The sequence below is a fragment of the Strix uralensis genome, chromosome 5 (assembly GCF_047716275.1).
Source record: "Strix uralensis isolate ZFMK-TIS-50842 chromosome 5, bStrUra1, whole genome shotgun sequence".
Lineage (NCBI taxonomy): Eukaryota > Metazoa > Chordata > Aves > Strigiformes > Strigidae > Strix > Strix uralensis.
In genome coordinates this window covers 70,721,812-70,736,300 of record NC_133976.1, presented here as the reverse complement: position 1 = coordinate 70,736,300, position 14,489 = coordinate 70,721,812, and the positions used below count along the sequence as shown (strand labels likewise).

At 49.1% G+C, this 14,489-nt stretch overlaps 1 protein-coding gene and 1 pseudogene across 1 annotated transcript in view; one reads left to right on the top strand and one right to left on the bottom strand.

Annotated features, from left to right (window-relative positions):
• LOC141944152 (uncharacterized) overlaps positions 1-14,489 on the top strand; it is a 75,162-nt gene that overhangs the window by 52,252 nt on the left and 8,421 nt on the right. The window contains exons 7-9 of the mRNA XM_074870259.1: positions 1,095-1,240; positions 2,487-2,649; positions 8,974-9,076. Of these exons, the coding sequence (XP_074726360.1) occupies positions 1,095-1,240; positions 2,487-2,649; positions 8,974-9,076 (412 nt within the window). The remainder of the gene's footprint in view (positions 1-1,094; positions 1,241-2,486; positions 2,650-8,973; positions 9,077-14,489) is intronic.
• Positions 11,485-14,072, bottom strand: LOC141944625 (transmembrane protein 140-like; annotated as a pseudogene).

The window sequence follows — 14,489 nt, the reverse complement described above, 5'->3', positions numbered from 1 at the left end:
CAGAAAGTAATCTGGGATGGATTTTTTTTTTCCTCCCGCCTGCCAGAGTATCCCACATCACTGTTCTCAGAGTCCAAGGCACGGAGAAGTCCACAGGAGAGCCCTGGCCAAGCAGCAAGTGCAGGAGCAGCTGGAGCCGAAAGTGCCTGAGCCTGAGGATGGCAGAGCATACGCTGATGTGCAGACAGGTAGGATGCTGTAAAGGTCTTAATTTCATGTCCAACTCAAAGCCCATCGATCCAGATACGCCTGGAACAGGCAGTTCATGGTGCAGTTGGGAGCATCACCTTGGGTGGTGGTTCTGTGGCCATTGCCCTTATAACATCCTGGAATTCACTGCTTTGAACGTTAACGAACAGGGTGAATTAGGTTGACCTTTTCCAGAGGTTAATTGACCTTTCTTCAGGTTTCAGCGCGTATCCTGGCACACAAGCCAGGGCTCCTTTCTTTGGTCATTCCAAATGCTCATCAGATGTGGCCTGAGGTTTGTGAACGGTGCCACTGCTGGGCCCTGCTGATCCTGCTGCCCTGCTGCCCAGTGGCCCTGAGGCTCTTCTCCGTTGGCATAGCATTTCACCCAGAACGAGGTGGTCTGTGGTGAAAGTTTTGTTCTCTTACTGCCTGACTAATGCAGATTGTGTTGTGTTCTCTGTACCCCTTCTCTTCTGAGCAAGGTCTCTTAGCTCTCCTGTAGGAGACAGGTACAATTCAGACCAAGTGTCCACATTTCAGATATGCTGTTACCTCCAGGGCTCTTCTGGCAGGGGTAGGAAGAGAAGGTGCGTGCTCTTCACGGTGAGACCCAGTGCTCTGGGCTGCGACGTCTGACATCTGCTGAGTGACGCCTGCTGCCAGGAGTCCTTCCCAAGGAGGGCAGCAGGGCTTGCAGAGCACAGAGGGTATCAGAGGGTCAACAGTCACAACCATGTCCCTCTTCAGGTGGGGTGTAGGTTTTTGCCATCTTCCTTCACAAGGGTCATTCTGCGGCACAGTCTTGGGATGTGGTTTGTCCTACTGAATCAACAGGCAGAATCATGACTTTTAAAGCTCAGCAGACCCCAACACGTGTCATTCTTTATGCCTTTGCTTTCCAGAGTTGTGTTCGGATGAGCCTGGGGACCATGGAATAAAGGTGGAGATGGTATGTCAGGCAGACGTGCACCTTGAGCAACCACCCTCTGTGCTCTGCAGCCTGGCAGAGGGAGGAGGAGCCATGGCCAGGCAAGCTGAAGGAAGAGAGGTATGAGGCAAAACCAGGCTCACAAACCCTAGCAAAACAACCCATATATATCTGCAGTTTCTGGGGCAAAACTGAGGCAGCAGACTGCTTTCTTTGAAGCAGCTGTGCTCTGGGACTTTGCCTTGTTAGATGGCTCATCAAGAGGACAAGCCTGAGAGCAAGCTTTTTCTGTACCTCGTACAGTCGTAAGTCAAGCAGTTAGCTTAGCCATGTTCATGATAGTAACGTCTGTGGTGGTTTAGTCCCTGCTGGGCTCTGAGACCACGTGGCCGCTGCCCCTCCCTCACAAAGGGAGTGAAATACAAAGCCCCGGGGCTGAGATAAGGAGAGGTTTAATGCAACAGTGCAACAGCAACAAAACAAACAACAACAATAACAATAACAGTAATAACAATGAACAGAGCAAGATATCTACAATACAGCAGTGAGAGCAGAGAGATGGCATAACACACGCACTCACCGACTCTCCCGCGCTTGGGTGCCAGGAGGTGACATCAGCATGGTATTGAATAATCCGGCTAGAGCTTCCCCCCACTGCTGGGGAAACTTAACCCTATCCTAGCTAAACCAGGACAACGTCCTAAACAAATACTTGCAAGGCTCTGAAATTCAAAAAATATCCTCCTACCTTATAACCTAAACAGCGCAATGCACCTGTGATTTTCAAGTAGTTAATGGATGATATGAGTAATTCCCCACCAACAGTAAGCTGGGAAGGTAAACCTATATTATTCATTGTAACTCAACCTTATACATTTGTTTTTTCATTCTTGCCTTATAAGGATATAACAGGAGATCCTGTTTGTTATAACAAACAGGGTAGAAAATAGGAATGCTGGAAAGTGCAGAAAATCCTGGAGCACCTTCTGCTTGTCCCACAGCTAACTGTCATCTTTATTTGCAATCCCAGTAAAGCCACGTGTCTGGAGATCAGGGCATGCTGAGGCAGCTTAGTCTGGCCAGTCACAAAACACTTGCCTTTCAGATTTACCAGAAAGAAAACCAGTACATCGAGGAGGAAGTTCCCCTCCAGCCTGTGGGGGGTTTGCTACTGCACAGGTTGAATACACGCCAGCTTTCCAGCACTTTCTCCTGTGAATGCTTTTTGCAGAAGTAGAGGCTGGAGGGACCAGATGTTGCATATACTGATGTCCTCGGTCATTGTGTTGTCTGCTGAGTCGTTCTTCCAGATCGGAGAAGTGGCAGCTAAAGCCTGAATGTTTGACAGGTGGCATTCTCTTGGCAGGAACCATGTGAAGGCCGGCAGACGCCACCGCTGCAGGCACAGGAGGAGCCCTCCACAAAGACGGCAGCTTGGGCATGTACTGAGCAGGTCTTGGCTGAGCTTTTTGACTCGTCCTTGCACATCGTTTGTGAGAGCAACTCTTCTAATGACCCCACCGAGAGAGGTTTGTGTTATTTTTTCTTTTTCATATGTGAATGTAGCAATGTAACAGGCAGAATAACCATAAAACAGACTTGTCAGTCCTGTTCTGTAGTATTATGTGCTAAAAGGAAACTTTTTTTATTCCTTTACAATTGTAGCTAGGACAAGGGAGAAATGCACGTCCAGTCCCTGTTCCAATAAATAAACCACAATGAAGAATATAAAACAGAAACCAGCATCTGGAAGAGCAACTAGATAGATGCTGCCCAACTTTGCCCAAAACTTTAGATTGTAGAGCTTAGTTTTCTCAGGTGTGTTGGCTGCAGGGGGTGGGTAGGGGGTCTCCTGATGGAGGTGGGAGCTGTGGGAAATTCAGGCCTGTTGGGATCCCACCATGTAGCAGCAGGTAGTGACGACAGGCAGGCGTCCTAAATGGGGTGGATTTACAGAGGAGCTGGAGAGGGCCACAATAAGCTGAGAGGCTGGGAACCCCGTTTCTTCATCTGGTTCTTACTGCTGGATGCTGTGCCTGTCCCAGGTGGTGTGATGGGGAGATGATGTGCAGCCTCCTCCCAGTTCAAAGCTAAATGTGGCCCTGCAAATCCCAGGTGGATCCCTTCCCTAGTGAAGCAGACAGCAGAAAAGAGCTTTCCTTGGGCCGCTTTTGTGTGGACCCTAATGTTCTTGGTGGGGCCTAAACCACCACAAACACTTACCCCAGTCTTTAGAGAGGAGCCAGGCACCGAGCTGTTCAGCGCTTTTAAAGCCGGCCTGCTTCTAGGCATGCCCAGGAACAAGCGTTTCCCACAGCTGAGAAGCTTTGCTGATTGAGACGGGGATTTCCCAAGTGAGGTGGCAGACAGGGAGAGTGCTAGTTCCAAAATTCTCCCTTTGGAGCTGGGGACCTGGCATCCTTTCGTAAATCCAGCCTCCAGCCACTGCAAGGTGTACGTCGCTTCCCCAAGGCACTTGAAATATATTGCATCCCCTTCCCTTCAAGCAGAACAAATAGTAGTGCCAGATATAGGAAAAATCTTCTGAGGTGACGCCACGTGCTTCCTTAGAAAAGATAAGTATCTGTTCTAAGTAAGATAAGTCCGTAGGTGGATTTACACATCCGTTTTATAAAGCTGTCATATGCAAGTTGAGTATCATGTTATACGACTATCTGTATTTCTTGAACCTCCAGTTTCAATGTTCCTGATGGGGTTGGTGTAGCAGAGTAGCATCTTTCTGTCTCTGATTGAAAGAGCCTTTTTGTTTGAAGAGGAAGATAAGTCACCCAAACTGTTCCCTTCTACTCTGTGAATGTGTTCCCCCTGACAAAGGTCATTTCAGGCTGAGGAGAGACAATTGATGGGAGCCAGTTTTAAGGTGATGTTGGAACAGCTCCAACTGCAAATGGAAGAACAGAAAAATATTTAGGTTGGGCTGTTTTCTGTATGAAGAATCTCCTCAAGGTCTATAAAGCAGGAAACAAAAGTACTTGTAATGCTCTTTGTCTGTTCCAGCATCCACTTGTGGCTGCTCTACAAATCCATGAATTGAAATCAAATAAGAAACACACAAGCTCAGATGATCGTGATATGCAGAATCTATATGACAGCTCTCAGCCTACTCACTAGTTCATAGTCACTGTGTTTAGAGAAGAGCTTGGCTGGTTGTGGTTTCACAGCATACACAAGTCACATTCCATATTTATTTTGAGATCTGCAGTGCTTATAATTTGCATTAATGCAGTTCCCATTACTACCGAAACGATAGTATTTAGATGAGATCAGAAAACTGCTTCATGAGCTAAATTTTGACTATTTGATAACAAACCTTCTTCCAAAGTGAGAAGAGTAAGCAAGCTAGACGAGGGAAAATCAGGATGAAGAATTAGTTTAGATGAGACAACCAGCAGTATGAATTGAGGGGAAAGAGTAAAATCAAGTTTAGATCTCAAGGCAGGGAAGCAGGATCCACACTGCAGTTCTTCCCCAAAGTCTTCTGTCTGGTATTGAGCTGGAAGTCTCCTCACCCAGCAGGTTTGAACAACTGATGGAGACTCACACTGGAAGTTTTGCTCCACGTCTCCTCTGACTGCATCTTTGCCAGCTGCCCGAGTTACCAGCTGTTACTGCGCCGTGCAATCAGCTGAGCCGTGATTAACAGCTCTGTCTGAGGAGGGAGCACAGGCACGCAGTCGGGTGGACGTCCGCCCACGAGTGGGGAGCGATGGCTTCACCGGGCAGTGCAGTGGGATGGGGAGGGGCTACCTGTTGGTACCCTTAGGGTTGGCAATGCCAGGACATTGCTGTGCTCGGCTTCTCACCGTCATTCTGGGAGCAGAGCTCCCACCTCTGAGCTTGATGACTGAAGCGCATCGAAAATAAGAGAGCTTGGTTAGGTACTGCAATCAGAGATCCACAGCAGAGAGCGGGCCAGGCAGCAACACACCCCCACCCATCCCCAGGAGATGCCAGAGAGGAGTGCCTGTCTCCCAGACTTGGCCACCTACTTGTAGTCCAGAGTGTGCCCACGTGCGAGCCTCAGCTTCACTCTGAACTGGAGCCAGACCTTCTCTGTGAGTGCAGGCAACCAGCGCGTTTCATTCCTTTGAAATACGGCCTGTGCTAGTGCTACCCCCCTGTTTTGTGTGGCAGCTGAGCAGTTAGAGCTCAGGCAAAAGATCTGAGTTCAGAGCCCTCCTTAGACCAAAGGAGTTCAAATCCACACCTCTCCTAAGAGTTCCTGACCCACTGCGACACGCAGAGCATCCTCAGCTTCCTCCACTGACTTTAGACCTCATGGTAGTGGCGAGTATGAGACATGGGCAGAGGGAGAGCATGTGGGAGCCACTTCTGCCACCCAAAGAACAGAGTGGAGGAGAGTGCTGGGTCCTGTTCCTTGCTTGCAGGATTATATTCACCTTCACCCAGTTACTGTTTGATGCAAAATATATAGTAGGTCCAAGGCAAGAGTCTCATGTATAGTCATAGTAAATAAGTAATAAGTCAAAGGCCAGGGACCGGAGCCCAAAACCAGCTGTGGGCATGACACTATGGATCGAGCATGTTTCCCACTGGGAGACTTTGCCCTCAAATTAGGTCTTTTTTAGGGGTGTTAGCTGAAGAAAAGCCTGAAATGCTAAAGCAAGACTCCATCACTTCTTTGCAGTTTCTTACGTTTGTCAGTGCATGTGAGCAGTGTGGTTTTCTTTCCTAGATGGTGTACAAAAACAATTTTGCAGGAACAACCCCATATTAAACAGAAAAGAAGCAGCTTAGTGATTCCTGGAAATATACTGCTTATGCTGGTAAAGATTGGAACTAGAGATGTAGCTGTGAGTTAAAGGTTTTAAGAGGAATTAAGATAAATCTCTTATAAGATACAGGTCCTTTCAATAGTGGGCATTACAACTGAATTCTCTCTACTTTTCCAGCTGCTTCTAATGGCTTTGCTGGAACTTTTTACACAGTCAGGTGCTCTCTCTTCCCCTGGGGTCTCTAAATAAAGCCATCTACAGAGACAGCGTGCCACTTATTCCTCTGGTTGCTGCACCAGAGTGGTGAACATTCATATTTTAGTCTCTTTGCCATATGACAGGATGCTTTTGAAGGCGAGGAAGCTCAGCAAATTAAGTGCTTTATGATTTTAGGACAAGCTGTCTGTGTCAGCACTGGTTTACTTACAGCTCTGTTTCACTGCATGACTCTATGCAAAACCTAGCATCAAGACTGACATATATGTATGTATATATACATAAAGAGGTCATGTTTATACAGTAAGAAGATGAGTAAGTTAAGTTCTGTGGTTTCTATACCTTGGTGGTTATGAAACAGCAAGACCATACAGCAAGGTATCCAACCATCTGTAATGGCGAGCAAGAGCAGACTGGGATGCCATACCCCAGGCGTGCATGTGTGGTTATTGCATGGCTCTGTGTAAGGAATGTACCCAGGGGAATATGTTGCAGTTGATATTTTATGGACAGATGCCATGTTGTTTGGCTTAGAGATGTTTACCAAATGGGAGAAAGTATTTTCTAAAGTCTCCTAGTAACATTGCTGTCGAGCTCTGCTACATGCAGAGCTGGCTTGAGCATAACTAACACACTTGGAACCGATACTAGCAGTGACCCCTTTAATTTTTAAATGTTCTTGGTGATGCTGTAATAGCCACATGCCTAATTTTCAGCATAAGTAGTCTCCTGTGCTGGGTGTTAAACTTGTGTGTAGCTGTTATCAGAATTGGGGCCAGACAAGTTAAGTCGTACACGGTACCTGCTCTCAGCTGCAGTTCACGCTCTCAGAAAGCTCAGCCTTCAAGGTGGTTCCATTTTCAGGCTCTGCTAACTCTTACCGGCAGCCCTTCCCAGCGCTACACCCCAAGCCAGGCGGGTCAGGGAGAGGCTATTATTAAGCCTTGCTTCCTAAAAATGCTTTTGATAGCGATATCTGATTATGATGTGGTTTACTTCAGCTGAGACGAGCCTTGGCTAGGGCTCCTGTTCCCTGTGCCACAGCCAGGACTTGGCTTTGGAAAGCTGCCGGTGTCTTGCAAGGGCAGGAGTGTTTTGGGAACCTGAACACCAGAGGTATGAAAGCTGTACAACGTGTTTACCTGTTCAGGTCTTACTTGGAAAAGTAGATTTGGGACGAGCGTGACACCAAGACAGCATTTGGTATCTTAGTCTCTTAGATGGGAGAGTTTTGTTTATCAGGAAAAGTCTGTTGCAGCTTCAGACATTGTGTCCCATGGCCATTTTGTTTCCCTGAGGAGAGAGTCACTGGCATCTGCATCTGTAGATATGACATGAATGCTCTGTGAAACAAAGCAGCTTTGCTGCTCTCCCTCCCTTCCCTTGCAAACTTGCACGTGGCTCTGATTTGGTTACAGCTGTGGTGACTCAGGTCTGATCATCAGGGGTGTTGTACTGGTATGGAGTTGGTTAGAGGTGATGCAGCTGGGCCCTGGGATCACCCCTTGCAAGAGCTGGGCTGTGCAATTCAGTGCTTTGAAATCAGGCTGAGGAATGTCTGGGCTGGGCTGAACCAGAGGCACAGAGAAACGGGGGCTGATCCCGACGCTGGGACTTGGTGAGGCTGGGAAAGTGTTGGGTTAAATCCGAACACGGCTGATCCTCAGACCAGTTGCCCAGAGTTGCCGGATGGTCAGGGTGGTTGCTGGATGTCTCGTCCTCTTTAAGGCTGTGAAGACATGGGCCAACAAGGCCTTTTCCCAGTCCTGGGCATTCAGGGGTGCAAGACGTGCCCATCACCATCAGCTCTGTGAAGGATTTCAGAGAGATTGTGCACCTGAAGGTTTATCTGCCCCATTGGGGATGACAGGAGCTGCAGCAGCATCTCCCCTCATGGGAATGATGGCAAAAATGGGGTTCCTGGTACGTCTGCAGCCGCTGGCTGGGGCTGCCTGTGCATAGGATGGAGCCCAGACATTCCCAGGTGAGAGATGCTCCCCCCTGACCAGCTGTTCAGAGCATGTTGGAAGCTTATTTCCAGCCCCTCAGATAAAGTCATCATACACAGTTGTGGCTGCAGCGTAAGACCTGGAGATGGCTTGGGACATTTGCCTTTTGAGTGACAGACTGAAAAAAGTCCTCACTTTAGGATGGGTTTTTCCAGACGAGAAGATTTTCTCAGTACACCTACCTAGTGCTGACCTCAGCAAAACAAGAGCAGTTTTCCTTGTATATGCCAGAGCTTGGGAAATAAAAGCTGTGATCCATAGAAAGTCAGTAATCGGGTAGATGGCCTAACCGCCGAGAAGCACTTGAGAGCCACGTGTGATTATTGGATTATTTAAAGGCCATTGGAATGGCCTTACTGTGCTTCTGGGCCCCCTGAAAACCTGCGTATGTGTGTACATACACACATGCATATACCCTGTTAGCCAAGGCATACATCAGCTCAGAAACCAAAAGGGAAGCAGCTTTCCTCCCAGCGTGTAGCGTTTTCATGTGGTTTAAAGCAAGAGAAACCTGCAGTTACAGCCATGTGCTCCCGAAGGAGCCGCGTGAGCAGCCTCATTCACACATTGGTGGCTGTGAGAAAGCAAACAGGTTGTCACAACAAATGTCCCAGCCAAGTCCTAACATGGCTTCTGTAGTGTGAGGGCTTTGTGTCCAAATGTTTTTTCTGCTCTTGTGGAAGTGCCAGTTGTGAAGAAATGTGGAAAATCTGGAACAAATCCAGCGCTTGTCCTCAGAGATGTTTGGAAATTCACACAACTTCTAAAGTTCACACAGGATGGACAAAGGAAGGATGCTTGTGGTTCAATGTTACTTTGAAAACAGGCTTTGAGTTCTAATTTCCCTCATGTTTTGACTCTTCCTTTCCAGGGAGTGAAGACAATTTTAGCTCTTCAAGGAGCAAGGGCAGTATTTTAGTGCCTGGAGTCCAGGCGTCTGCTTCTGGAAGCACAAGGTCGTCTTTTTCTCGCAAGTAAGTAATGCAGTTTTTCCTGGATAGTGCAAGTGCTGCTGGTTCAGAGATAGACTGCTGTGTAAGGTCTTGCAGCTAAGACGTGCAATATCAGTAGTGTGAGTGTTAAAAAAATTTGGGTAACACTATGCTCTTGGGCAGCACTAACACTGATGAGAACTGTGATATGGGAAAGAAAAAAACATGCTGTAGTTGGAGAACAAAAATTGTGAATATGCCAGATCAGCCGACTGGTATTTTTTTGTTGTTTCTTCATAACAAGTGTGGGAGATACAGTCAGGTAAGCCAGAAAAGGCGTTGGCTGAAGTGGAGGAGGAGACAACTGGGTGTATGGTAGTTAACAGCAGTACTTCTAACCAGTTAACCTTATCCTTTTGCTCTTATCACTGTTTTCTCTTTGTAATAAACTGTCAGCTCAGCAGGTGCCTTTCCAGATCATGACCTTATTTTTTGTAGGAAGAAGGAGACAGTATTACCTGTGATGCTTTTTTTTCTTAAACACTCTTGCCCAATCTTTTCTATCACTAAAACTATATGCAAATTCTAAAAATATCATACTCATCTATCTAAATGAACCTTTCATGAAATATTTCTGTAAGATTTCTCCCTATCACGTGTGAAGTGCAAATCCAGACAGCTTGCGAACGCGGGGTGTTGGGATGGAGCAGCGCCCATTGTGCTCTGCCCAGGCAATCCCTGCTGGTTCCATTTTTTGGAGCGGGTGGAAGGAGTTCAAATGGCCAGGACTGGTTTGCTGCCCTGTGTGGAGGAGCTGGTAGGCGGGCTGGGACCACCAGCAGGACACCCCTGTGCTTAACTCACACAGACGTCTCCAAGGTCGCAGGGTGCCCTGTCGTGCAGAGATCGGCAGAATGATGCTTAATGAGCAGTTTCCTGTCTTGAAAATGAGACCCATTGACAGTTTGAATCTGCAAAGGAATTCCATTGTACAAAGTTATTGTGTCACTGTACTCATCATAGCACTATGATGAGTAGCTTTCTTACAAGGATGGGCAATCAAATATCCAGAATATGTATCTACAGCAGTACAGATATATTTACACCCTCAGTCCTGGGGTAAAGGTCCAGTATAATCTACTTGTCAAATTTGTCCTGGCTATTTTCCTCTCCCCAGTTCTCTTTTCACAATATTTGGCACCAGGTGTTTGTGAATGTGTTGGCACACGGGACATTGGGCAGTTACAGCTTTGATCATATCAAGTGACATTGTTATACCATGCTCTTGAGCCCACCTGTAAGTGGCTTTTTCTCCAAGATGCCCACACTTTTGGTGTGCCCATTTCACCAAGCCTTCATGATCCTCCTTCTGAGGGAATTTCAGTCCAACTTGAGAAATTTTTGCCCAGTTGTCTGCAACAGAGTTATAAAGTCATTCTAAAGCGTCTGTATTGCTATGAGCATCAACGTGAAACACAGTTACTTTAGTCCTTTGTACTATTTCCCAAATATCTTTCTGTGTGTTGTGATTTCCGCGATTTCCGTGATTTCCAGTTTTTCCGTTTTTTCCGTTTTTTCAGTTTTTTCACGGTTTTTCCATTTTTTCCGTTTTTTCCCCTTAGAAAGGCAGTTGTCCATGCAGTTGTAGTTTATTTTCTGAGGTTTTCTGTAGAGCCGGGCGTTGCTGGCCCTGAAAGGCCTTTGCTGGCTCTGCAGAGCCAGACAGTCGTGGTTCAGCCTTGGGGCTCCCTTGTCCTTGCTGTCCCTCTGTGCCGGCTGCAGCGGGGCCTGGCCCGCTGTCCCCATTGGACCTGATGCTGAATTTGCCCCCAGGCTCGGGCAGGCCTCCCATAGAAGAGGAAGACATGGGTGGGAGCAGACTGGCGAGGGGCAGGGACCGTCCTGAGGGGGCTGACCCCATGGCAGTGTGCGTGGGGGTTTAGGACGGGATGAGGATGGCTCAGTGTCCTCTTCCCGATCCAAAGTGGGGGGATGAACAAACCGTGTGAGACTGGAGCAGGTTCGAAAGCTTTTACTGAAATAAAGAATTGGTCAAATGAGCGTCCACAGCCACATCCACACCAAGGCTGCAGCAGGAGAGTAAATGGACCCTCGTGTCCCCGAAGGGGATGGAGGGGAAAGGAAGTGCTGCTTTGTGTGAGGTTACAGACATGCCGTGGAGCGGTGCTGTGTGCTGCTGCAGCAGAGACCCCTCCAGTGCTCTGGCTGCGATGGCCCAGCTGGGGCACTGTGCCCTGGCCTTTAGCAGCCCTGGCCCATCTCCCCGAGTGCACCCTTGTGTGGGGCATGTGTGGGTCATGGGTGGGTCTGAGTTAGCTTTGTGGTGAGCTGCCCTTGCACAGAACCAGTTCTGGAGTCTCAAAGGCTGCTGGAGTGCTGGGCTCAGCTCCATAATATCAGTGGGGACAAACCTTGGGCTCTGCACCAAAATCCTCTGCTTCCTCATGGAAACTCTCCTCATTAGGGCTGTGTTCAGCAAGTTGTTAGGCTGCCCCTCCAGGTGCTCTGTTGCAGCTGGGGTTGGATGTGGGCCACTTCACCCCAATGAACTAAAGCAGAGTCACTCCAGATATTATTCCAGCAGGTGAAGTACAGGGGCTCCTGCTGAAGAGAGTATTTCCACTTCCAGGGCCACCACTGTAGTGATCATCACTATAGTGATGGCAGTGTGAAGCCAGAGCTCCTCGAGTCACAATTGCCTCAGAGGCATCCCTGCTTAGTCCAGGAGGTGGAGAAGAAGCAGAGTGTCTTTGGGCAACTCCAAGAAAAGAAGCCTGTTAGCATCTCTGCCTGTCTATACTTAGGTTAGATCTGGCCAGAGGGCTGTGTCCACTGTGTGCTAGTTCTGATCTGCCCCCTTCACTGTCCTCTGAGTCAGGACCAGAAATATTGTTGCTTTGCTGCTGTGCCCCAGGCTGAGGGGTGTGTTACATGCTGCTGTTGCCAGAAAGCTTCCACGCTGTGCTGTGGGTGTTAGTGTCTGCCGCCTGCTCGCTGCAGGAGTGCTGCACGCAGCTGTGTGCCAGAGCATGGCTGGACGGGGGCCTTTGGACTAAGGATCAGATTTGTGTCGGTGACTAAAGCTGTAGCAGGATTACTGTTTTAAATCAGGTTATCAATAGCTCTTGCATCTTCTTCACTGCCAAACTCAATGGGCAGGGCCTCCGCAGTAAAAGGGGTTTGACACGAGGTGTGTGCTTGGCCCAGCTGAGGTACATAGTGGCAGTGAGAATCTGGAGCAGTAGCAGAGCCTGAGACCCAAGCAGTGCCAATCAGAGGGTGAATCCACTGTGTGGTTTGGAAAAGAAATATACCCAGGCCTCCAGACAGGATTATCGTCTTGATGATGAGTATGACGGTGATCACCTTCCAGCCCTCTGTCTCCTCTGTGCACTTCACACGTGCAACAAAACTGGGGTAGAAGATGCTGAAGACCAGGCAGGCATACACACAGACCCTGGCTATCACTATTCCTGGTAGGCTGATGCCCATCATCTGCAGGTGCTCGTACTCCAGGCCCTGTAGCCGGCCGGCTGTCTCATTCCACAGGCAGAAGTTGTAAAAGCCAATGCGTTTGTCAGGGAGGTCGACCAGGTTCCCAGCTTCTCACAGCAGCGCATAGAGCATCAAGACCAAGGTCCCGGCAGACTTGAGTAGGGTCAGCGCATAGAGCAGGTGCCCGGTGTACCTCTGTTGCAGCAAACCCATCCTGGTACCTGCATGCTCTCTTGATAGCATGGTAAAGTCTGCTTTGGGGATGCCTGCTGCAAAACATGAAGGGGGGGACCCCTTGGTTGTTGCGTGTTATGGCACCCTTCCCAGGATGTACTTTGAGCCTGTGTCACTGAGGTCTCAGGACTCCCCTTGCAACTAGAGCAGGAGCATCTGAGTCCTGCCTCTGACTGTGCTGCACATGTGTTACTGGGTCGAGGGGGGGTGCATTTTTGGTCACAGCAAAGGTGGCTTAATGATGTCCCGAGCATGGAACAGAACTGGGAGGACAGTATGGCTCCCTTAGCCCCACACGTGCCCTTTGCACCGTGATCTCCTGTTGGACAAGAGAGACATTTGTCAGCAAACTGCAGTGATGGGAGGGGAGCAAACACTGCTGTCTGGTAAGGAGGGGGTTAAAAGCTATTCTGGGGAAATGCTTTTCTTTCAGGTCTGCTCAGACAAGGACATCCCTTGTGATCTTTGGACTACAGAGTAAAATGCAGGCATGACAGAGTCTGAAGTGCAGGGCTCCCCCTGCCTCCCTGTGTGCCCCCTCCTCCCCCCATAGCTCTAGGACACCTGATGTCACTGATGACATGCGTTTCCAGCACCCACGTACCCCTGAGGCCCTTGCATGCCCATACATTTCTGGGCACAGCAGGGCTGATCACCTGCAGCTCTGCTCCCCACTGAGGCTGGCAGACACGGTGCTCCTCTGTTCCTGTTGTGTGAGGACTGATGCCCCACGTGGACAGGCAGTTGTCCACCACAGAGAGGCACCCCGGACCCACCTGCAGCCACTCGCCCTCCTTCGAGGCCTGGGGAAATGGGTGCTACAGTGACAGACCTGTGATTGCCATCCTCGCTCCTCTCTCAGACTGCCTGGCAAACTCGACTCCCTGGTCCTCTCCCAGAAACGTGGACTGCCTTCAGTGTCCTCTTGCAGGCTTCTGGTTCATGCAGAAAAACAGGGAAGTGGCATCAGGAAGGGGTATCCCTGGCTGGAGAGCCACATGGCATTGCAGCACTAGCCACCCAGGTCTGCACAGAGGAACAAACACAGGGCAAGGAGTTCAGAGACATTGGCTTCAAGCTCAGCCTCCAGCTTGAGGCTCTGCAAATAACCCCTTTCCTGCCTTTGCCAAGCATTCTCTCCTGTGAGTCATTTACCACCTTCCCTCAAGAATTTCATGACGTTGGTCCTGCTGTCTCCCCTCCACTGCCCATTGCCTGGTGATAGATCATCCTGATGTCCTGGGTGTCATAGGCCATCACCCCCCAGCCACTTGTGGATTTGGTACAGCCTCTGCATTTTTAGAGTGCCAGGAGAGACCCCACTCAATCTGCACCCGGTGCCTGGCTACAGTGCTGGTGACTAGAGACCCTTCAGCATCCCCCTCCCACTCCCTGTCTCCCTGGATACTTGGGAGTGGGTCACTTATGTTTAATTTGCACAGGGATAAAGCTTCTCTGTCCCAAACTTCTCCTCCACATAGTCATAGCCAGAAGGAACACACATCAGCATGGAAGGGCATCACAGCATCCAGACACTGACGTGTCTCCTTCCCCTTCCTGTAGCTTCCCTTGGAGGTCTTCTTCACAACAGGCTTCTGAAAAGACTGGAAGGTCACGTGGAGAATGCCCATTGTTCTGAATCTACAGTGAAGACACAAATGACCAGGAAAATATCTGTGCTCAGGCCCAGAACATGCTGCAGAAT